Below are 24,957 nucleotides of genomic sequence, written 5' to 3' on the forward strand. Positions count from 1 at the left end.
TATATATATATAGAAAACATGCTAGCCGTCAAGTTTTATCTGTCCTGAGTAAACCTGTGAAACAACTGATGCAAGTGTGGATTTGTAAAAATACACAACCTCTACAGTACTATCGTTATCAACAATAGTGGGTACAATGCTGATTTTGCGTGTCATGGTCTATGTGTGTATATCGCCTATGTATAGGTTCTGATCACGGTTGATCAGACGAACGTCAATCATATGGCTGCTTGTTCCTGATTCTGCATCGGAACTGTTTAATAGTTTGCGAAGAAGTTGTAAGAAGCATGTTTGGCAAAAAGCTCCAGCTTTTCAAGTGTGCTGGACAGAATATCGGTAAGTGTTCTTAGAGCTTACGGTTTGTGCTGTTTCCGCAAGAGTCCATAAGGGCATTGCTCTCGGTATAAGCAAGATTTGCCGCAGACAAAATGATTGAATAAGGTCGTTTGTATAGTTACATCCAGTCATTGTCTAGATTTAAAAGAGAAGCTTGTCACGGTGTATAGTGCCGTTTTCCGAGGCATTTTAATCTTTATACATATTTAATGCTAACAAAAATATATCCTTCCCACTTGTGACCTCAAAATCATGGGCAATTCATGTTAGCCACAATATACCGACGGCAGAGAAAAGGGGAAACCGCTTCCACGAACGAAGTCCTCCTGGTTTATCGTATCAACTTTTTTCCCTGTAGCCACCTATCTTAGCATATGACGAAAAAGTTTGCGCGTTTCGTTTTCGTTCTCGTCCAGAAACTGCCCCTAACAGCCGGCTTCCTCGGTGACGTTCTTTTTATCGCGCACTTTTGTTTCAACAACATCGGACCCTGCTATATCTTAGAATAGGTGGTGAGTCGTAGGCTCGAGCTTCCTCCTTGTCTCGATTTCTACTCCGGCAATAATCTGTAATGGACAATTTGCGTAGAAGGCCCAGAATCAAAAGCGAATGGATGTACACACTATATTACGTTAAGGGCTAATGCAAATGGAATTCGTTAATCCGCCATCCTTTCCTTTTTAGCGTGCAGGAGCCCAGCAGCCAGCGGACAAAGACTACTATATTTTCAACTGTTTACTCAGCATAAGCCTCTGTAGTCAGCTGTGCCCTTATAGATCAGCCGGACACTTCTGGACGACATATAGCACACTTAAGCAGCATCCATCAAGCTACGGGAGCCGTCTGTTAACGTTTCATGTGTATAATAATAATAATAATAATCGCGCTTTGTTAGCGGTAAAAAACATTTTCTTGAACTTTATATGCTGCTGAGAGGCGCAATTCATATTGGAAACGTTCATTGTAAGTTACTGTACATCGTATTACTAATGCATCAATCCTATTTTAACAGGAAGTATTGTGAGAAGTAATTGTGCGAAGTCGTCTTGTCTTGATGCGCTTGTCATCATTAACTGGTCTTACGTTTTTATTGATAGCTTCCGTTTGCCAATGGGGCAATCGGATCAATGAGCTGGCTGCTGCAGACAAACATCCCTATGTGTGATAACAATGCGTTGAGACCTATGTTGGCGACGAAACGATCATCGACTCAGACGTAATGAACCGTTACAGAATCAACTTTGATTTCACAAGAGAAGTTCTAACAGTTGGCTTGGTCGTGTCGTTCTCGATGGCATTTGCGTTCGTTAAAAGATGACAGCATCTTGAAAATAGTTAAAGCGATTCTGTTTGAAAGCACTAGTAAGGAGCCTTTCACTTACGTTTTAACATGTTTGTCAATGTTGCAATGTATTGTTGCCGGAAGCTGTACAGTCAGTAAAAATTCGTGTCGTTCCGGTGCCGTGGTGACATGACGCTTTTGCGGATCCCAGTAGTACGTGTGTTCTGTGCACGTAAGCATATACGAAAACCTAGTACATTTGATGGCGTTTTGATCTGACTGATGCACAGATCTAATACCGCATGTACATAATTGGAACTTTTTCAAAGCGTCTTTTTGGCGTTCAGAAGCGCACTAGATGCCGAAGATACTAGTTGGACCCTTTTATTTGAGATTTTCTTTTTCAACTCAGTTCGTTTGCGGAGTCTGACAGGGAAACTGACATATCTGATTGAGATTATCCAGAATTTTAGGGGTCTTTAGGGGTGGTTTAGAAAGGGTTGCGAAAGTAAATTTCGCCGGCTCTAATCTCGAAACTTAATCAGGTCTAATGACAATTTAGAAAATTTAACTTCAAAAGGTGTACTTCGTGGTGTAATTTCTGCTTGGTCGTGATCATCGTAAAGACGACTCACTTGATATAGTACGCTCGTTTTTGTCCCAACTTTAAAGAGTCAGTGGGTGTGTCAGCAATTTCTTGCAAAGTATCGTATGAAAAGCAGGATGTAGGATTTAAGAAACATTACTACCCTATTTCAATCTCCCAAAGCGAGGCTTCGGGAACGGCCATCTACCGTCCACGTCAGGAGTACTTAGCAGGGTCAAGTTCACCCACGGATTAGTACCGCGCATACGGAAAAAATTAAACTTAGATAATACATGTGAAAGGCTGCAGTATTTATATAAAATCTTAATTATCCGCTTCATCCGAGAGTTCGCTCTGATAATATATCATCTCGATATTTTTTGAATAGCTTTATTGTATATACGAAAACACACATGCTTCTCTAGGTTTGTACAGGAGTTGCTAATTTATCTCATTAAAGATAGACAAAGCTATCAGCGAGGAAAATGGCGTCTTAAATCTACTTCCGTGACAGAGCGGAGCTCGTTATCGATAGTGTATCTATCATTTCTTGGTGCTTAATTGCAATCGGACGGATCATTCTTTTTCGTTTCGGGTGCGTATCTGTTCTGGCATAATACGACATCATGCAAAAAAAAAGTGCAAAGAAATAAAAATACATAGATGAAACAAAGGAAATCATAGCCAAGGTTATCTACAAATCCCTGCGTGCATGACCTGTCAGTAAGCTTCAAGCGCTAATGAAGAAAAAATTTGTGAACAGACCAAATGGAAAAGCAGATTTTAAATAATAAAAATGACTGCAAGGCTCTTGATGATCTTCTTGCGTACTGTAAAGCTATACAGAACGCGCTGTCTCAGACGTTGACTCAAGATAAGTTCCCTACGGACTTGACGCCTACGTTTTAGCCATACGTAGTTATCAACCTATCTAAGTATTTATTATGTCTAAGTAAAAAGCATTATCAATAGCAACTCACTGCATATAGAAGCGAAGTTGAAAGAAAAAAACTTAATCTTTGCAGACTCCAACGTAGCGTAAGAAATGGTCATCGTCGCAATCTTCTGATGGTTAAATTATCGCAGGAACAAAAATTGTAATAGCTCTATTAGTGAATCAGAATATGCAAAAGGAAAAAATGTATTTGTTCAGGTTGAGCAGAGATTTACAATCGATTTATGGGAAATCTGTTTGTCTGTCTTTACACACAAACGATAGCACATGAAGAGCTTTCCCATAATCAGTCACTACAGCCAGTATGAAAATCCCTGAAATTTGTCAAAATCGTGTGCATTTACATTAACCAATCGGGTGGAACGCAAGGACGACGTGCGTAATATAATCGTATGCTATATTTTCTTTCATAAATAATGACTGATGACTCAAATTAACTGAATGTATATAAATCCCTGGCTGAAAAGCATTAAAGGGCAGAGTATCGACTTGGCCGCGCACGACAGATCTCTTTGTTTGACTGTGTTCTGGACCGAATTTCTAAGGTCAACATCGCATGATCTGGGTTACGCATCTTCTTCAGTGCACTGCTGTGGCTACCACCATGGCACATTGTTACCATGCCATTTTGTGCGGAGAAAACCCAAGATAAGTCTGGAAAAACGCACCTCGGTTAGGCCTTGAAGTGGGATATTATATATATATATATTTTACTAGTCGTAAATTTCATTTTTGGTACTAGCTAGAAACCTGTCATGTAACTAGGAAGCAACAAAAGTTATATCACTATCTTGACGATTTTCATAACAATTTGAAAGGATTTTTCAGGTGTCGAATCCTGAACTTCTCCTATCCTTAGACCGAACGCGCTAAACAATTTATCGCTATGCCAATTGGCGTAACTTGGCGATTACAAACAAGTTAATGAAATATTCTGTTTAGGCGACACGATCTAGTTTCTAACTAACTTTTTCATTGTTCAATGCGTATTTCAGTATATGGGCTTCAGTGGCTGGTTTATTGTAATTGAATGCATTATAGCCGGACTCGTCTGGCAGATACCCAGCGGGGAAGCGGTAAGTAAGAAATACCAAAATGTATGCAAGCCCGCAACGGCTGAATAAATTAATCTGATAAAATTACATTTTGCGTATATATATATATATATATATAATGCCTGAAATGTTCTGTTGTTGCGAAAGAAATGACTAATTGGGATGAACGAACGCTTTTATTAGTTAACAAATAGTTGACCTGGGCTAATAAAATAGCTGGGAACGTAATTAACAGGTTACTATTTCGAATCGTGCTTATAGTAATTATTAAACAATTTCGAAGGTCAGCTACGTCCCCATTCGAGAATACCGAACTTTGATGCATTTATGAAAAAATCAGTAGAAAGCAATGGACGCCGCTCGTCCTTTTCGAGCGGTCAGCATTGTTCAGCTTATTGATTTTAGTATAACATGACCAGAAAATACGTAATACATTTGTGTCTTTTTTTTCTTCTAGCAAAGTACTGTCGGATCCCTACCCCTCTAGAAAGGCAGGCTTACAGCTGCTCCACATTAAAACTAGCCGCTTATTCCATTAAACGTTTGTTTAGACATTCAAGTATCGTATCTACAGGCCAAATCATTCACTTTTTTCTTGTTTCGCTAACATGAATTCGAATTTCAAGCAATTAGCAATTATATGCGGCTATAACAACGGATCAATGGAGGACTTGGCGCAATTGTCGTAGCCACTATTGTTAACGTTATGTCGCCATTGCGTCCAATAGCTCACTGACTAGCCCAATGTTCTAGAGTGTCCATTACTTCAAAGCTACCACTGTAGCAACAATCACACATGATGACCTTTCACTTAGTAACAGCTAACATAATTACGCGCTGGCGACATTTTACATGCTCAGGGTCATGCCCAGTTGAAATACGTGCCACTGCATCTGAGTGAGCATATATCACATCGCATGTACAGGACACCGTGAAGGGTTGCCCTGTCTAGGCGGACCGGTGCATGCATTTCGTTCATAGGACTAGAGTAGAATTCAACTATTATTCTTATCGTCGAATTACTATTCAATAATTCATCTTATTTAACCAATTTATGTACGAACTAGACGGGTCTATAATATCGATCGTTGTCGAGCTTTTATGGCAATTTTGCTTGTCAATGATTGTCAGCAATGGTGAAGCTGTAGTAACGAAGGTTTGTATATTAGCTTAGTAACGGCGAACCTCAGTTTTGTTATAATTTTTGGAAGATAGCTCATAAAAGTATATATACAGTTAATGAAAAAAATAACCCGATTTTCTTTTCTATTTTTTTTTTTTAGTAGTTATCGATAATTCGAAAGGCATGTGTTTGCTCATTGTAGATTCCTGTACTATCCTGTCTCGGAAAGTTTTCCAATACGATAAAATGAATCATAACGATTTGTTAGAAACGATCAAGGATTTCTATGTACACGTCTTCCTCTACTGCGGTCGAAATTCAAGAGTTAAACCCATGCCGATAGCATCGCCGTGGTCTATTTCTATGTTCAAGCTTCTCTTGTATGTGTTAGGGTGACTTTCAATACACACAATCACACATGTTGCATATCAGTAAGAGTATTTTCATTTACGTTAGCGTTAGACAACAACAGGCCATGCTGATTGCTCGCCTCGTGAACCCAGAGGCCCCTGCTCGAAACGGGTACAGACGTAATTGCTTTCGTATTGAAGAGACCTAACTGCCTAAAACAATGCTTAACTGAGACAATAGCAAGTATACGAGTCAAAACTTTTGCAAATACGCTTTATTTCTAGCTCTTTAATCCATTGATTCGGAAGCCCTTCGAGGCAAATTAATAAGCGACATCACTGCTTTCTTTTGCCAACGTACGCCCCACACTTTTTGTTGTCAATAATGTATGCCACTAAAAAAAAATTGTTGTAAAATTGTTGCCTCAGGCAGCGATTTTATTTCCGTTCCGTCGGGCAGTTTTTCGTATTTTTGTGGATAACGAAATCGTCATTAATCGACGCGTCCGACATAAGCGGTGCAGTAAACACCCTGGCAAACGATTCATAAGTTGGCTCAACCACATCCTTAGGATTTTGCACGGATGACGAGGTAACGAAAGGCTGGTAGGTGCCGGCAAGCACGTCAGTGCGATTGCATGGACGCGTATCTGTATGAATGACCTAACATATAACCCCGAAATTGTCGACTGGTAGAGAAACGCGTCGTAACTACTTAACTAGGCAAGGGGAGTGCAACCCGTGTCAAAGGCGAGTGACCAAGAGAGACGGTCATGGACAAACGCTTTATGTCCATTGCTAAGTGGATTGCTTGCGTCCTTTCGAACGGTCCTTTGTTTTACTCATGGGGTTCGATCATATTAGTTCATGTCGCTGCTGAATAAATGAGGTCTGGATGGAGAAGCCCCTTGGATATATATATATATATATATATATATATATGTATTAATAGCACCGTATTTACGAAGGCGATACGTAGCATATGTGGTGAAATAGACAGGGGCGTTGCGGTTTCGTACTTTCATAAGAAATATAATAAAATATACAAGGAAATTCTTAGATGAATAACATTAACAAAATCATCGATGAAGTCGCTTTTAACACGGGGTGTTTGAATATGTCTTTGTTACCCCGTCAAAATTTTGTATTTGATATTTTGGGTGTCTTTCTTATTAGCCAGACACCGTAATGAAAATAACACGAAAATAACACGAAATAACACGAAAAAATGGTATCTGACATAAAACTTCAACCATGTAAACGTGCGCTCACATAAATATAAGAACGTACTATTCGTTCAGATTGCGAGTGTTTGTTATTTTCTTACGCTTGTGCAGTTACAGATACTTTAACCGAAGTTTCCTTCCTGGCGTTCATATCCAATGAATAAACACAACCGAAAGCAGAAACACACACAGAATAGGTGATTCCATCCATTGAGGGATAATGTAAACTGACCAAAGCGTGCGACGCTGATTTAAATACTGTAACCCCATTGTCGTGCAGATGGGGTTGTTTGCGAAACGGGTTTCCGAAAGTCGCTTCACGCCTGTCTGTTGCTGCAGTCCGGTCTGACTTATCTGACCTTTAGTCAAACTTGGGAGCTCCTCCAGCTCCTAACCGGAACGTCAGCATATTACCAGATCAAGCCCACTACGAAAATCATCATTGCGTCCCGAGCTGCGCGGTAACGCTGGTGAAGCAAACACGTAAATACGAAAAAAAAAAAAAAAAAAAAGCCGCAGAAACAATCTGGCAGAAACGAAGCTTGACTTTAACTTGACGAAATTAATTTCGGACTAATTAGTTGATATACCATGACATGCAGCATAGAACTGCCAGACCATCTGGACCCTTCGAGCAGGAAACGGATTTCCGATTCTCTCATGATTCTCGAACGGTGCCGTATTGGAAATCTGTATAAACATGCAATCATCAGCTATGTAACGTAGCAGATTATGAGAAGGGTTATATTGTAAAGCATATCTTGCTACAACTTGTCGCTTAGTGTTTAATACATTTGATATATATACATATATATATATATATATATGTGAGACAAGAGGTAACTATGTAAATCTAGAAAGAAAATTGGTTTCCAGCTGATGTGAATTCTACTTTTCATTACGATTCTAAATTTAACATTTTTCATATTACGTTTACCTAAACATATACCATTCTAAGTTTACTTTTCCCTCACTCTGTATACAAAGTTTTTTCTAAAAGTCTTTGCCTGTTTTCCTTTGGTTGCAACTGTTCGATCAGTCCAATTTTTCAATTAAATAAAATTAGTGTTTTGAGTATAAATTTGAATTTATTTATAGCAAAGAGAGGCACCATAATTAAATCTTACAGAAATTATCTAGGCAAAACGTAAATGAGCGCCTGAAGAAGACATGAACCGGCCAATAAATTGTTTGAGTGTGTGAAGGATATGAAGCGATTAAAACAAGTTTTTTCCTTGAAGCAGGATTATATTGAAACGATTTGACAGGTTTTCATAGTCGCTTTCTAACTTGCAAAGCGGCCATGTGCTATGCGAATAAACTTAGGAAAAGTTTGAGGTGTTGAAAACGAACTAAACAACCGAAGTGGCATGGAATTGTTCCCCGATGCACCCCGATACCTACCTATCAGGACATACCCAACATAAAAATAGGGAAATTAACACATGCTTTTTAAGCGGGTTTAAGTGCCAATAACCGGCTCATATAACGTTCTTATTCACCATAGTCTGCGGCTCGTCGTAGAAAAAAAGAATAAAACCATGTGTTTTTTTATTTTATACAGTTATTGCCTGCCATGTGTTATCCGTGCATGCAGTCAAGACTATTGTAGCGGAAAGCGTATCCCTGGTAGTACTTCATTTTCCCAAATGCATCCCCTCAGGTCGACATCATTATAGTTGGGCGCACAGTCAACTGGGATGAAAAAGTCAAGTGACAAATGTTTATATGCCTGCCGCGGCTGTCTAATTCCAATCTGTTAAGTTAACTAAACGAAATAATAATGTTACAATTGGTGCGTCGCGGCCCCAGCTTGCACGAGCTACCTGGCCAAAAAAAATAATAACGTTCTTTCTATTTCTGGAAGATTCCAATACGTTGGCATTTAGAGCTATTCATTTTTCAGTATAGCTACGAGTTTTGGTTGATTCAAATCGTTCAATATGTATGTCAGTCATTTAAAAATATTTTCCCTTTACTGGATGTATCTTCATGCTGAAAGACCTCGAAAACCTTATGACATATGTGGTCATATTTCCCATCAAGCCAAGCATGATTACATAAGATTACATTGAAATTACATAAAAAACGTTACACCCGGAAAAATTAACTTTCAGCTTTGCAATTACAAAAATCTCTCTCGACGATTTAAATGCACCCGACACAATGGCTAATATTTCAAGAGGTTTTGAGGAACTCTATCGACACATTGGTCGCCTTCTTTTCGCTTACGATTTGGAAGTTATCGGTGAACCCACGAACCTGCCTAATTTTCATTCACAATTAATAGTAATTATCATTCATTTATCTTGCATTCTCGTAATATAAAATCGGGTTGACGTGCTTGATTTTAAGCTACTGATTACTATTATTGTTTTTAGATTCGAGACGACATGGAGCAAGAAATTAAAAAGCGACTTTTGAGCATACATGAGAACCCGGATGCTCGTCGTTTCATGGACCTTCTACAGATCCACGTAATCCACGTCCTGAATTTTCATTAATTAATAAAGATATTATCAAATACTAATAAAATTTATGAAACTAACTAACATATATATATATGAGTGTGTGTGTGTGTGTGTGTGTATATTGTTAATTTCTTATCTAATGAATTAAACAAGTAAGCTTTTCTACTAAGTAAGACAATACATACTAACGTAATTTCGGTTTGTAATATTCTATCGAGAAGGGTTCGTAGCATAGCTTCCACTAAAACATAAGAAAATGCTTAAATTAGATAGCGTATAATGATTTTCCGTCCCTGTACGACTTCCTTCATCGGTTTACGGCGTTATTGGTGTCTTGACATTTCAGGTGGAGTGTTGCGGCGCCGTATCGAAGAATGACTATACAGACAATTCGCTTACGATTCCGCAGTCGTGTTCGAACTATCGAACTAACAACGTCCACATTTACGTATGTAACGCCTCGTCACAACTCGAAACATATTCTGTCAACTTACTTGAAATAGCTATGGCAAAATGATAAAAGTTTTTACGCCGTTACTAGTTAGTTCGATTCATAAATTAAGTATTAATTATGCGGGCGGGTGATCCATTCGAGTTTCGGGCTTGACACCCTCGCCCATCATAAGTCGTGCTAACATTTTGCTGTTTAGAAGATTTACGAATCGGAAGAATCGAAAGAAGTATTATTAGAATCGATCTTAAGCCAAGCTCAAGAATACCGAGTGCAAAGTGGGCTTAATGGGCGAGGACCCTACAGCATCAAACGGATATTCTATTAGTAAGGCCCAGTCTGCATAGTGGATAATGACGTAAAGCCTGCAAGTTATAGTCTCGATTAATTGTGCATGGCTCAGTGAAAAACTTCACGTGAGCTTTTGGCCGTACGAAAGGCTGTGTGAATAGCCCTGTTTTTACGAAACAATTAGAAAAACACTGGAAATTATGTTCAGTACAGATTAACATTGACTAATATATTTTCTACACGCATACGAAAATGACTTATGTTTTCCGCGTATGGCTCTTCCTTACTACAGGGTTGTGGTGAGAACCTGCGAGTGACCTTGCAGCGAACAGGCGCCTCCCTTGGAGGCGTTTCAATGGCACTTGTATTTGTACAGGTAAGAATGAAATGCTTATTGTGATTTGTACTTAGTGATTAGGGATCTACTGAAGCTGTTTAGCACATTTCGGTAGGTCGTACAGCTGTCGTACTTTTTTAGGTTAGCGGCCTTACAGTACTACCGGGCACGCATAGAATACCAATAATTGACTCCCTTTAATGGTAATTTTTAATCCAAAGTATAGATTTACTAGTTTTATAAACTTACTATGACCTTCTATAAAAGTCGGCTTTATAATCGTCATAGCCGACAGGTCGTACTTTGTGTTGTAAACCACTAAATAAAAGTATATGACTTATTACTTTAAGTAAGATGTTTCGTAATCAGTATACTTTCTGGATATGTACAAACAATGAACGAGCAAATACGCAGTTCAATGTAAATGTTTTTTAATTCACTAAACTGTATATTCGTTCGATTTCAGCTGATATCGCTCTCCGTAAACTTCCTGCTTCTTGTCAACCTCCAGGAAGAATACGGTCCAAAAATCTATTGAAATGAAGATGTACGCACAAATTGTCATGCACCACTTGGCTATTTATCGTTTCGATCGACAGATTCTATTCTACCAACTAAGTACATCGCTGGGCCATTAAGCACCCAAACTGATCGCAAATCTGATAACACCGGACTAACAGCACAATTTTAAGCCCTCTATCCTAATACAATAACTTGATAGTAAATCATCCAGCTTTGTAGATTAACGATGCGTTAAAGCTATAATGACATTTACACGAACATGTCGCCAAAATTCATCAAGCCACGATCGATCAACATACATACAACAGCCTGGTTCTTCAACAGTCTGTCGCCTAGAGCACTTTCATTTATTCTTCAGCCTCATATCTTCCTATACGCACGTATATTAATGACGGTATTCACATAATTTCTGTTGGCTTCTATGGACTATTTTCGCATAAATTCTGCACATTCTACAGAAGAGCTGATTGAGTCATTATTGCTATCCGTATCATACATGTAAATATGCCATAGATTTCATTTTCCGTTTATTCAATAACAGCGACAACTATATATATATATATATATATGTGAACTTATATTTGTACCGAAGAAAACAGTGACACACGTCACCACATTGCAAGGCAGGCAAGCATATATGGTATACATGAAGAACAGTAAAAATATTGTTCGGAAAAGTGTTCTAAGAATTATAAAGCTAAAAAACCCCAAATAACTAATGATATATGATGTTTTTGTATGACGGGGCAGTTAAACCCATACGTAATTAGATCCGCAGAACTCTGGTGAAAATGGGCTAAAAGAACAAAATGTCTAAAGTCTTAGATACGGACCAGAGACTCAACAATACAAAAGGACATTTTGTTGGTCTGAGACCTGGTTATTATTCAAGAATGATCTATAACAAAAGGCAGTGAAGTCGTAAAAAATAAATATAAACCAAGTCAGAAAACGTTGTCACTTGTGCTTCACTAACTTAATTACACCGAACAGCGTCACTGAAATCTTCTCGAAAACTCCATATTAAATTTTTTGCTGATATAAGACCTAATTTCAACGTCTAAACTATCAGGTTGGAAAGCCATTTTCTTTAGTCTACTTGAACGTATCATGTTGCTTGGACTTTTTGTTGTCGAGGCACAGAGAGAACGGTTTATGGGTCGCTGATTCATGGGCATCAATATCCATCATAAAATATTGACGCTTCACGCCTGGATAACGAGTTTATCTCAGTATGTTTCAGGTAAACAGTTGCGCTGTGCGATACTGAACAGCGGGTAGACTGTGTTCGCTTGAAGGCTAACTTACGTCTATTCTGCTTGAGGGCAACAGATTTTCCCGATATTTTCTAAAGACGCAGCCTTTTACCAGAACTCAAAAAAAGCAAATTATGAATACTGCACTTATCAGCAGCGTGACTACAGTGGACTAAAAACACTAAATAACTAGATAAATTTTTACTAATCTATGAACGATGGTCATAGGAAACATTCTAGGAAAAATCACTAAATTATACATACAATACATAAATAATGTATTCTTAGGCAAATCTATGGAAAATAGCGTTTTTTTTTTGCGGAGAGTCAGTAATCTTAAAAATTTTAACTTCGATCCTCTTTAATGAGCCATATATGCTTGAAACATGTTACTTGATATTTGTTATTATCGTTTTATATGGTGTAATTATTAGAAGAAAAGCTAATTTTTTTAAACAAAAAAATTGTGATACATGATCCGCGCAAACGAATATTACATCTGAACCGGTGGTAAATGGCTTTCCAGTGTAGAAGGAACTAAGTTTACGGTATCAACAATAACAGATAATATACGGTTTTTTTTTAATCGATACAGTACATTGATCTATATCAGTCATATTTTATAATTAGTTGCTACATAATTGTCAATCAATCAGTTAATTATGTAGCATCAAAGTATTATCTAAGCCGTTCTCACTTTGATGTCAGGTATCTGTCCAGCATACGATTCCAGGTACCCCACACTCGGTTCCTTCTCTACATGAACACCATTGAAACACGTGAAGACAAAGAGCTTCATCATAGATGATTTTTGAGATTAATTTGAGGTACAATTTGACTCGAGGAGAACAACATTTTTTTTTGGATCCTGCCCATTAAGAAATCCATTATACAACATTAAAGAAGTCGTGTCGGCAATCCTCGTCCATTAATCCTTCAAATTTTGCTTCGAATGTTTTTTTTTTCGCTCGGCTCATTGGAAAACCACGAGATGTTTCAACGTTGGAAAAACCAAATTGGAAACCAAATTGGTTGGAAAAGCCTGCATAACACGATCACTATGGTTTGTCCAGTAGCGACGTGACAGATTACGGACATTTGTCATTAGCTTAAGTAAGGCAAGTTTAATTTGAGTGTTTACACTATATTTCCAATAACAAACACAACAGTTGCGACGTCAAAGTGTTCCATAGTAAAAAAAACCACCGTTTATTGTCCTCGGCGGCCGTTCATCCCGCGCTACCAATCCGGCTCTGTGCGGCCTAAAAATCGTCTTAAGAAGAAAAACTAACTTACACAATTTCTGCAGGCCATGCGTGCTTCGTGTATTCTCAACAAACGTTAGAACGGAACGTTGACGCATCGGCATATAGATTCGTTGGGATGTTCGGTGCAGACAGTCACGCTGCGACTTAACAGACCGTTACGGTAGCCATGATGTCATTGCGATGGGAGGAGTAATTCGGCCAGGACGTCCGCTTCACGCAAGGGACGTCGACTTCGATGGGCGCCACTGTGTGGTTTTATGCGTGGCGCACTATGGAAAGGGCAAACTTTATCGAGAACTAGACGATTTACTTTAGTTAAGCTCTAATAAAGGGGAAACAAAGCAGCGAATATAAAACCGACAGGATCGTCAGCATGAACAGTCAGAAGCATCGAAAACAACAAGGGAACTCTTCAAAGTGAAACTGTGACCAGCCATCAATAAATGGTGCTTTTTAAATAATAATTACAATTGCTTGCTTTGCGCCCATTGCTTGTGACCATTGCCTCCAGGTTTTTCAAGCAGTTGTAGCGTGGATGAACTTTTGGTATTGGTTATGATATGTTGAAAATCAAAATATAGGATGATCACTTCTACGACAGCGCTTCTCTCGCTTACCTCCTTCTGAGCAACGGTCCTGCGAACGTTTCGACCCGTTGAATTTTGAATAGTGCGCGCAAAATGACATCAACAACGACACCTCACGTGGGCAAAACAAGTCACGTTTAACATTTACACCACCGGCCTGCAGTGATTAGTGCTTGAACCTTGCCACCTGGCTTGAGATGTCAAACCAGTCAGACCTTTCACTTTTCTTCGCTAACGATGATTATGCCTGATTGATACTGAACTATCTTGTTGCGATAGTGCTTCGAATTTGATTGTTTCGGTACCGTCATCGGGTGTCCCTTCAGACGACTCGCCCTGATCAGAAGGTAAAGTGTGCCTACGACAGAATACGAACTCGGACCTCCTTCCTGCACCCCAACAGGTTCAACAGGCTACCGTTCTACCAATACAATTCACCTCCCCATGACGCGTCGAAGATTGGCAATTGTTTGTAAGAAATAATTTTCCCAATTAGGATGTATTATTTTGCAATTGGCAATAAGCCGGATGCTGGCTTCGAACAAAACTCGGACTAAGAAAGATACTTGTTGGAGCTTGTGATCACTTATAGGGGTCCGAAAAGGTTTTAGTACATCTTGAACGTACATCTTTCCAACAAACAAATTTCAAAGTCTTCGTCAGGTACTAAAAAGTAAGTAAAAAAGAACCAGGCATAAAGATTTCCTATTGACTTTCCTATTGAAAGATCATTTTGACTGACGTTAATCTTTATACTGAGCAAACGACAATACTAGGGAAAGTTTCCGTTAAGCGCTTGGTCGTGTGAGGTAGTATACCGAGAACAAGTATGAACGGTTTAGCGGTGAAAAAGCAATGAATAGTACAAGAGACATATCTATTTTCGAAAACGTGTCATTACCACCTAATTACGGATATAGGCCACGGCGACCCAATTCGTCTTATACTGAAGGCGACAAGCCCTTTGCGTCAATGCTTGACAATGGCAACAGGTATATTATTACTTTACATTATACTATTTTAGTTCAAATATAGTTTCAATATCAAACCGCAAATCAATTATTTCGCAGATCACCGCATTCGATGAAATTACTGAACATCAGCTGCCCATCAAGCCCACACCTTGCAGGCTCAAGATAGTCAACTATTTTGTGACCAGAGCTTTAGTACATCACAAGCATATATCAATACGGTTTTCACTTCAAGGCGAAAGTTTAGCAGAACGGTCGTTTGATCAATAACCTCTATGTTTGTAGTTTTTGTAGGCGCTCCATGAGACAGACGGCTGGCTCCCGGTTCTTGAGGACAGATGTCTGTATTGCAATATTCACTACTTTTCACCGCCAATACCATAGACCTCTAACCTAGACCACAACGTGTCCCTAAAAGTAGCAGACAAATACGTGACCTATTAAGCTATCACTGTGCTATTACAATATCCTACGAGTGACCTATTAACCTGGCCCGTTCCTCAAGCTTGTTAGGCTTAGCGCAATTAGCAGCTTCAAAGAAAACCAATTATTTTAGCGACGATTTCAACATTGTGGTTATATTTCTTAACTAATATATAAAAGCGTGTGTTCGTAAAACAGTAATTTCTGCTTACATCAGTACTGTTACAACAACAAGGAACTTCGCTACATTTATCATCGTTTATATTTACAGGTACGTGCTTAGGGGCGGTGTCGCCAAACGTTTGTCCTTGGCCATTGATCCGTAGCTAGATCCGCTAAAATCCGACTATTTTTCTGTAGTAATTCTATAACAACATGCCTATGAGCCAAAACGTGTGTTGGCAATTATTTTAGCTAAGCTACTACAAATTTTAGATATCAAATCTGCAGTGAGACTTGAAATCAAATGTATAATCTAGAAAAGCTGAGAAATTTTCGAATTAGAGAAAAGCAGGCAAAGTACGATTTCAAATCCTGCGGTATCTGGTTATTCGAAACTTACTTTAGCAGATAGGTCGAGCAGGGATAAAAATGGCAAAGATAATTTTTGCCATCGCTTATTGTTTCTGATTTGTAATGGTTTGTTAAGTTTCGTTGGTATGGCTGCCGAATCGATGGCAGAAGAATACAACATAATGATATTTATTGTTTAGTTACTGGGTCTAAGTTAGTGTAATTGAGCTGGTCAACTTATGAATGGACAAAGTTTATAGGACAGATAAGTCGAGTTCAAGTTTGTAGGAGAATTTTTGTGGTTTATATTTTACTGATCATACTACTTTTGCAAGTAACACTATTTTCCCCAAGGTTTTTTACGATTTAAAGGAAAATGTAATCGCTGACTGATGTTAACATAATAATAGTAACATTAGATATGACTGGCAGCTAGAAATTGATTCGATTCTAGGATACTTCAGAGAAATAAGGACCGAATTACGCTAGACCTCTACATACACTTCACAGAAACAAAAATTACTTATCAATTGAAGCCCTTTAATCTATCCTGTCAAAGAACTACTCTGAAGTTACTAGAAAACACTATCTTCTATCTAGCAACCGTCCTTGTCGGTAATATCAACGACGTACAAATCGATCAAATTGTCTTTCGTGCATTTCGCTGGCCGTCTTACCAAATAGCGACAGTTCCAGCTTCGGAATCGCAAACAACCCGCTGTCCCATATATTAACACCACGATAAATGAACATTTCTAAGGTCTTAATAAATCCGCTTTTATCATTCTGTGTCTGTGCACGTTCCTGTACTATATTCGATACAAGCGCCTAAAAACGTCTAATAGCACTTCATCAGCGCAAAAGTTTAAACAAAGCCATAGCAGCGTGTACAGGAGGTGTTAAGCAACAAGCAGTAACCAGTAGGTCAATCAGTTATCCCATTGCCACCTCATTTGGGGCAAATAGAAACGCCTATTGAAGTAGCTGCTTCGCATCAAATAAGTATTTTCTATTTGTCTTTACTTGCTTCGACGGCATCGGCAAACTCATCTATATACAAGTATACGGTACATATATCTTCTACAATTGCAAACACATTTGCCGTTAGAAGCGTTTTACATTGGAACGAAAAGGCCTTAGCTCTATGAAGACTCTACGACCGCTAGTGGAATCGGGCTCAGTAAGCGTACTTTTACCGCGCTGGCTAATGCAACCATTCGCGCCACGCTGTGCGCACAAGGCGTCTCAAAATGTACGTCATGCGGCAAGCAGTTACCGTGGAGCTGAAGTCCGACATGAAGGTCGATCCTTTTGTTTGTTCCGCAAAAAATCGACCGGTAGTTTAGAACTGTTTGGGATGACTAGTCACTGCAATCCTCTTACTTGTGACACCTCCGAATCCTGATCCACCTTTAATAAACATTGCCATCAAATGTTCGAGCTATTGAAAGATTTGCTAACGAACCGCCCAGCCGTTAGTTTTTCAGCAGCCCGCTGGATCTAGACTTGGTCCTTGGCTGTTTTGGCGTATATTGTCAAAGCTGCTTTGTCGACCTTGCAATTTCTTACTGTTTGTCTTCTATTATAGACGTCGACGTTGATGTCTGAGTCGGCCCCTGTTGCCGTCGTTGATAGGATCGCCAACTGTCGCTGTGCGAATAGTGGAAATCTGTATAAAATGATGGAGACAGATAAGTTAGAATCAGTATCGTTCTTCATTATGAAAGAGCATAAAACGCCAGTGATGAAAATACACCTATAAGTGACCTGTTCTTGCCTACAGCAATCTATTGACGGTTTGGCGACTACTTCGTCTGACTTCGTAATGATGGCAGCAGATAGATTTCCAGAGAGCCATTTTCAGTAAGCGACTTGTGCTCCAAAAAAAGTCGCAGCACTGCATCCATATCTAGCGGATTTAAATAAGTTGACAGGTGAAGACGGATATAAGTAATAGGCTATCTACGGGTCACAGAGCAGGGTGCAAGGAAAACAGAAAGTGGCAGTTATTAGTTACAGATTAAGGTATGGGCGGAAAAATCGTGCAAACGTTTGTAACGACATTATCAGTTTTGTTTTTGAACCATTGTTGAATATGTAAGGAGTTAACCGATTTTTCTTCGGCCTATAAAAGAGAGAAGATTAAATCTTGGCTGTATCTATTAAGCAGAGTTTACACTCACGTCATTTTGGGGGGTTCGCTCAGGATTATCTAATACGGCATTAGCTAAGTAAGTTACGACCCCCTCATCGGTTGCCTATTATTCAATGGCTGCGCCCAGATGTAAGTCATTACAAACAAGCTCATATTATTTCTGTTATCGTTACTAATGTCATCGCTATGCGTTAGTAAAAACGGTCTAATGCTATTGTCGTATAATCTACGCGGTTCAACCAAGTAAGTATCATTTATCTATTCTATAGTTAAATTGATGAAGGCAAAATTTGCAAGCTATACTACTACTAGCTAGTATAAATGATTCATGACCATTGTCAAATAAGTGGATCTTCTTCCGCCAATAGAAACGCTTGCTAATGTCAGCTGAGCCCTTCGTGGCTGTGTCCGGCACCAAAGTGCCATATCATGCTACACCCGAATCCTGAAAATTGCCCAAATAAAAACTTCTAGTTAGTTAGTTCTTCAGAGTGAAATGCTGTCTGCATATTAAGTTCGATTAATACGGGTACCGAGGCGGTTAAGATGTTATCTTGTACAACGCAACAGCACGTGTACGTTGGCTTACCAAATTAGCAAGTAACACTGTATTCAACTAGTGAATAGTAACTTTAACTTGTAACCTTGTAAGATTCAAGAAAACTGAATGAGAAATACATGCAGTTGGTATAATAGTACGTCGTAAGGCGTCTGCCTTGTTCTATGGCGTGAAATCCTCTTGAGATACCTTCCAGTTAAAAAATCTATTAGAAGAAATTACCATCTCTGTGAATTCCTCATCGGCTTGAGGAATTGTTCGGTTTGTCCTCCTGCATAATAATATATTATCCACTATCTGATATTAATGCCAACACAATTTTAGATTGTTCATATGGCTGCGTTTTGAAGCCATATTTTTCCCGCCTCCCGTAGTTCCCAAAAAAACACAGCTTATTTTAGTTGGAAGCGTAATACGCACGAAGAAATGAATCGAACAGATCAACGGCAAACTCGATGTGATCCTATAATTACTTCCACGGCGTTATCGTCATAATACCCTCTAGGTTTCAAGTTTTATATCCGCAATATCCGTTAGACGACTGGGTGGGTCTCAGCAGAAAACGACATCAAGTCTAGAGCACAAAGGATTAGCAGACGAATACCTCTGCAGTGGTAACTATGGCACCAAACTGGCTCGTAACTTAGTTTGCTTTACCAAACTAATTATCCAGTTTTGGTAGTTGGGCCCAATTGTGTCTCTAACTGATATCGAAATTCATAAATATTCACAAACACAAACACTGCAATAGAATACACTGAATCGCTAGCTCGGGTTGCTCGTTCCTCAGTGTCAGGCCATCTTAGGGTAGGTTTGCGTTTATTGAAATTTTTATACTACGGAATTTGAGTAGGAACTGGTCCTGGCATCGGCTTGACATGTGCTAACCTCTGTGTATCGTTTCGTTCGGGACTCTAGACTGGTCAAAGATGTATCCACATGTTTCCAACTTATTAACGACTTAACACCTATTCCTGCTAATAGCCACGTGATGTTGGCCAAAATAGGATTTATCACCAACTCATATCCAAACCAAATAAACTCCTGCATTCCTTTATTATGCGGCCATACACCATTAGTTCGTGGCCTATTAAAGGACATAATTGCGATGGTATTGTTGTAGAAATAAAAATTAAATTTAGGCCAACCTAGAGTTTGAGATATGAGAGTGAGTTGTACTTGAATAGGGTTAGTTTTTCTCCCTATAAGAGATCCGTTCTTTGTCAAAAGTGGTGCAAATTTGTCAAGACAGTTAGTAAGCATTTCCTTTTCTCTCGAATCAGTGAAGTAGTTGCTTCAAAAGCAGCATCACTTATACGAGTCTGAAATAGACAGTAGGTGGCTAAATACCGACCAATTGCACGGGTCTACAAACACGCAATGCATTCATTGTGTAATGTACTTATTTTGTTACAGAGAAAGGAGCCAATGATAATAAACGGTTACTAAAATGGCTCAGTCGATCAGCGACCTTCAGGAAGGTCGCAAAGTCGTTGGGGACTGTGGAAGCGATTTCTCTCCTCCGAAGTGGCTCGAAATGCCGAAATACAAACGTGGTCAGGAACTATTGAAAGAAAACATCTTCGCGTGAGTATGACCCAAGAACAATAACAGACGTGTACAGGACTAGGTTTGTTTTTTTCTTCTCTGGAAGTCGCTAGTTGCAGAACTGCTTTGCGCACCCCTTGCAGTTAGATAGTCTGACAGTTTATCTGTCTGCAGCCTGAAGCACAGCTCCCTATAGGATCGTGTAGGTTACTCGGAGAAAACGCTTTTTCTATGGCCGACTGTTGGGTAGTGAGTTTCTGTGTGTGTTCCGTTAGTGGAGCATGAATTAAGCTTATAGCTGATGAAAGTTTAGAGTTTAGCTAGCTGTAGCTACTTCAATTAATATAATGTATAAATAGGTAGTCCTATGCACTGCTAATCTTTAGCTTGCACAGCCTTCATTGAAAAGAGTATTAGTTGGCCCTTTTATATAAAATATTCGATATCAAATTAATCGTTACGACATAAGAACAATTGTTTGCGTCTTTCGGTACACCTAAGACATATATAGTGTATCCGCATTTTCAGTATCACATTTATATATACGTATAAATATATCTATGGGGGAGATCAGGCGTTCTATAGCAAAAATCGAATTGAGTGCGTGTACCATTATATACGTTATAATGGCGGAAAACCTGTCGAGGTACGTCAACACATGGATTGATTCGATAACTTCAAGGTAGACACCAACGAGCTATGCATATAAAAAAAAAATACAAAGGAACCTTGAAGCAAAAGGTGTCGCTGGCTATAGCTGATACGACTACGAACGATCCGTAAGATATGATCCAAAGCGATCACTATCAACTTAATCAATTTAAGCATTGAAGTTCACTCGTTTACTTGCATATAAGTAACTGTAGATCTGCTTCTCCCTAAAGCGCAAGCTTACCTTTTCTAAATCTTTGACCCAATTTTATTTTTCTACCTTTGTCGCCAAATTTTCTGCCTACTGATGTCCTTCTGCTGCTTTCGGCCTGCTAAGCAGTGAGTGCCTCAAATGTATTATTGTGAGGTGTCGTACAAATATATATTACATTTTTGTATTTTGGTTAATGTTAACGTTTTCTTAGTGGCACTCTAGGCGACAGCTACGGCCAATAAATGGTAACGCTGATGCTGTTTGGCTAGAGAGTAACGATAGGTACTCCGGTTTGTTTTCAGCACGTTATTCTGTCATGTGGGTGGCCTCATAATGCTGGTCAATGTTCCTTCAATCTACAAACTGCTTGATAACACCGGCAATTCGAGGTCTCTAGTTTCTTGCTTTCAAAGGTATCTCAAAACCCTAACCCATGTGAAGAGCTGGTACGAGACAGACATCTTTGACGCCTCATCCGAAGGTAAATGAGACGCCTTCGTCTACTGCTTTAAGCCCTTAGTCGATGGGAACTCTCAAAATACGCTCTGAACCCTTTTTACATTTAGAACTGCGTTGTGTACATGGCTTTTCGAAATTTCCAAGTCAAGTTAGTTAGTATTTGTTTTTATTTCGCTGAAAACATAGTATAAAAAAATGAAAAATTGTTCTTGATTAACATCGAGATAGCCTTCATTAGCCCACACCTAGTCATGCCGAAAGTATAATAGAATCCTAATTAGTGTGTAATAAAGTATAGACAAATCAGGTAACGCATTATCTGTTTAACATCCCGCTGTAACGCCTCCAGAGATGGCTGCCGCTCTCGACCGTGCAAGGAACTTTGCCTTGTACATTACACCTCCTTTTAATTTATTACCATGTTTATAAGAGGTATACAGAATGAAGGAATAGCCTAAAAAAAAAAGTTTTTTTCACTTTATATACAGTTATACAGCAACACAGGATCATATTTTTTGTATTGTAATTTTTTAAACCGTTGATAGATTTCTGCCTCATCCGATACAGTAGGCCTTGCCGTTAAAATTTGATCACATATTTTCAAGAATAGATCCATCGCGCTTCGTCTGATTGTCCTAGGGTTTCAGAGTATTAAATACGTACGGGGCCTGCACCGAAAGGTAGCTGCAGCCATGGCACAACAACGGCCTCTTTTAGCTAGTCAGGACGTTTGTGAGACCGGTGGTGGGAAAATGAACAATCGATCAAACCTGGAGGCAGACCCAGAAGTGTGGATCTCACAGTGGGATATGGCAATGACCCAGTTTGCTTTCCTAGGCATGATGATTCTGCATCCAAATGTACTTGGTTTCTCACATCTGTCGCGTCAGGATAAAGAAGCGGTAGCGCACTGTTGGCGTTGTATTGGTAAGTCAGTACCCATATGAGTGACATAATATTTTCGGCTCGTAGAGGTTCGTTAGATTAGGTTAATTCAAGTGTACTTTTTTGCGTAGAAGCTATCTTGAATGATGGGTCTCTTAAAGCTGCTTGTTTCGTTGACCTACAGGGTACCAGCTGGGCATCGATGATAAATACAACTTATTCGGTTCGGATAACCTTCACACCATTGAGAAACTCTGCCAAAACATCGAAGCGGAGGTGTTCCGACCAAACTTAACAGCCAATTATTTAGGTGGTCTCCGTATGGGTAAGACCATTCTGGAGTCTATTCGAAACATAGTACACGGCTTAACGTACCATGGATTCATGAAATTCTGGAGCGAGGTAAGAAAAGTTATCTGCATTACTTTGCCGTGCCTGACTTTTTGTTGTAAATTAAGTGCGATGGAAACAGCGAAGCAGCAGTCTATTTTTCGAGATATTTCAGTCATTGTGGCAACTAAATGTTAAGTAACAGTGCTCCTATGGCGGTAACTTACTTTTTATCTAACGATAAGTAGGTGATAATAGAAAAACTGACTCAGTTTCCCTCGACTTCGACCTAAGAAGATTCCATTTTCATCTGAGTCATATTGACGAATTCCTCTTTGTTTTTTTTTGGAACGATACAAAGGAACTTTTTTTTTTTAAATGTATTTCATTCGTACCAGTCCGCGTCTTCACTGATTAACACCACAGATTATTTGTTATAAATTCAGTTAACTATTCCAGGTAATTGGAGTGCGCTATCTGGTCCGGCTATCAGCAGGTGATTGGCTAAGTTATGTCCTTATCAGCGTTGTTTTCCGGGGACGGATGTTTAGTATGTTTCCATTACGTAATGGTTTTAATCGATTGGTCCTATGGGCCATTGAAAGAGCGTCACTTCGAGCAATGACAATATACAAGGATCTCTGTGTACGGGACAATAAAGGTGGCGTCGAAGTCTCAGCGTGTCCTTTCGCGAAGTTTCATGACTATTTATAACTATACCATCGTGTAACATCGAGCACCCATTATCGTAAGCTATATTAGCTTGATTGTAGAACAGTAAAATATTATGAGATATTTACGAAGTAGTATGTGCGTTCTGTGAACATTGACGGACATACCATTGATTCGAATGGCTTCACGAAAAGGCCAGTTTCGTTGGCAAACCGCATCGTTGGTGACACGGTATTTCCGAAAATACTCGTCTTGTTGGTTAAAAATAAAATTCACATGTTATTTACGTAATTTAGGAGAACTTCTACTCGTTATTTTCTATATTTTAGAGTATTGAATTTTAGTTTGTGTCCTTGAAGATCTTTTGAACTTAGTTTAATAAGTATAAAATAAGTTATAACTTGCCCAATGAATTTTTGGTAATGACGACGACGATGATGATAAAAACGACCCAAGCTAATTGTTGATCTAACGAAGCGTCTTTCAGATCATAATTGAAGTTGCTTATAAGTAACATCAGTTTCAGTTGAAGTACAACGCTGTCCAAAAAAGTAGGAAACTGAGATTGTGGCCGATCTACGAATATCAGAGCCATGAAACACATCTAGAGAAAGCTATCAAATATATCGCAATAAGCTAGGTTTAATGAAACTCGTAATAGAAGTTGATTTGACAAGTTAGCATAATTCGATAGAATGGCTAAAAACTCTATAGCTTAACAGTGGCTAAAATAAAGAGGTGCTGCGAGACTATAGCTCCCTAGCTAATCGAATGTTCTTCACACTTATTTCGCTGGAACCCTATCAGTTGGCCTTATGCTTAACAGACCGAAAAGAAGCTTGATGACTGGTCAACCATTGTAAAGCGTCAAGATTGCTACGGAAGTGTTTGTCGCAATTTACTTACTACATGTAAGACAAAAATCAACCTTTTAGTAACGATCTTTATTAAAGAGGTTCACGGGAATCTTTACAGGTTTAGATTTACCCTGACAGTGCTTGAATACCTGCGTGAAACACTGTTTCAAGGCGAACCATGAACACAAAATTTGATGTAGTATCGCACGGCCCGTAATAGCTTAGCGGGTAACGTATTTGCTTGCTAAAGCGAAGGACGGTTGTGACTTAGGTTCGAATCTTCGAATAGACACAATTCGTGTCGTACTGGGAGCCAGCCGTCTCATGGCAATGCGTAACAGCGGTGTCGGGCGTACGTAGAACTTAAAACGTACGAAGTGGGGAATCTATGCCTCTTAATAATTCTCCTTTTAAGTTGCTGATAAAGCTGAAACGGCCTTCAAAGAAATTTTACACATACGCTAAAAGTGTAATTCCCGATGGTCATGTACATCCAACATAACCATCATTTACCGATATTAAGTTCTCAATTTAGAACTTACATTACTCACGAATTTATCAAAATAATCTTTAGTTCACAGATGTATTTTAATAGAAACCGTGCGTTAGGCGATATTGGTAGAT

General features: G+C 39.0%; 2 protein-coding genes across 8 annotated transcripts in view; both read left to right on the forward strand.

Annotated features, from left to right (window-relative positions):
• LOC111244110 (23 kDa integral membrane protein-like) overlaps positions 1-11,447 on the forward strand; it is a 19,647-nt gene extending 8,200 nt beyond the window's left edge. For both annotated transcript variants that reach the window (XM_022790775.2, XM_022790777.2), the window contains exons 3-7: positions 4,155-4,235; positions 9,295-9,390; positions 9,731-9,832; positions 10,419-10,502; positions 10,930-11,447. In XM_022790775.2, coding sequence (XP_022646510.1) covers positions 4,155-4,235; positions 9,295-9,390; positions 9,731-9,832; positions 10,419-10,502; positions 10,930-11,001 — 435 coding nt within the window. In that variant the 3' untranslated portion in view covers positions 11,002-11,447. The remainder of the gene's footprint in view (positions 1-4,154; positions 4,236-9,294; positions 9,391-9,730; positions 9,833-10,418; positions 10,503-10,929) is intronic.
• A 635-nt stretch (positions 11,448-12,082) lies between these two features.
• Positions 12,083-23,777, forward strand: LOC111244108 (uncharacterized). 6 transcript variants are annotated; one of them, XM_022790766.2, is made up of 7 exons: positions 12,083-14,769; positions 15,689-15,761; positions 20,134-20,304; positions 21,433-21,611; positions 22,229-22,516; positions 22,659-22,876; positions 23,264-23,777. In XM_022790766.2, the coding sequence occupies exons 3-7, from the start codon at positions 20,168-20,170 to the stop codon at positions 23,516-23,518; spliced, it is 1,077 nt and encodes a 358-aa protein (XP_022646501.1). In that variant the 5' UTR covers positions 12,083-14,769; positions 15,689-15,761; positions 20,134-20,167; the 3' UTR covers positions 23,519-23,777. The 6 variants fall into 6 exon arrangements, with proteins under 6 accessions (XP_022646501.1, XP_022646503.1, XP_022646504.1 ...); XM_022790768.2 differs by lacking the exon at positions 15,689-15,761; XM_022790769.2 differs by lacking the exon at positions 15,689-15,761 and having other exon boundaries at positions 12,083-14,443.
• The last annotated feature ends 1,180 nt before the right edge of the window (positions 23,778-24,957 follow it).

Source organism: Varroa destructor, unplaced genomic scaffold, assembly GCF_002443255.2.
Source record: "Varroa destructor unplaced genomic scaffold, Vdes_3.0 BEIS01000002.1, whole genome shotgun sequence".
NCBI classification, from domain to species: Eukaryota; Metazoa; Arthropoda; class Arachnida; order Mesostigmata; family Varroidae; genus Varroa; species Varroa destructor.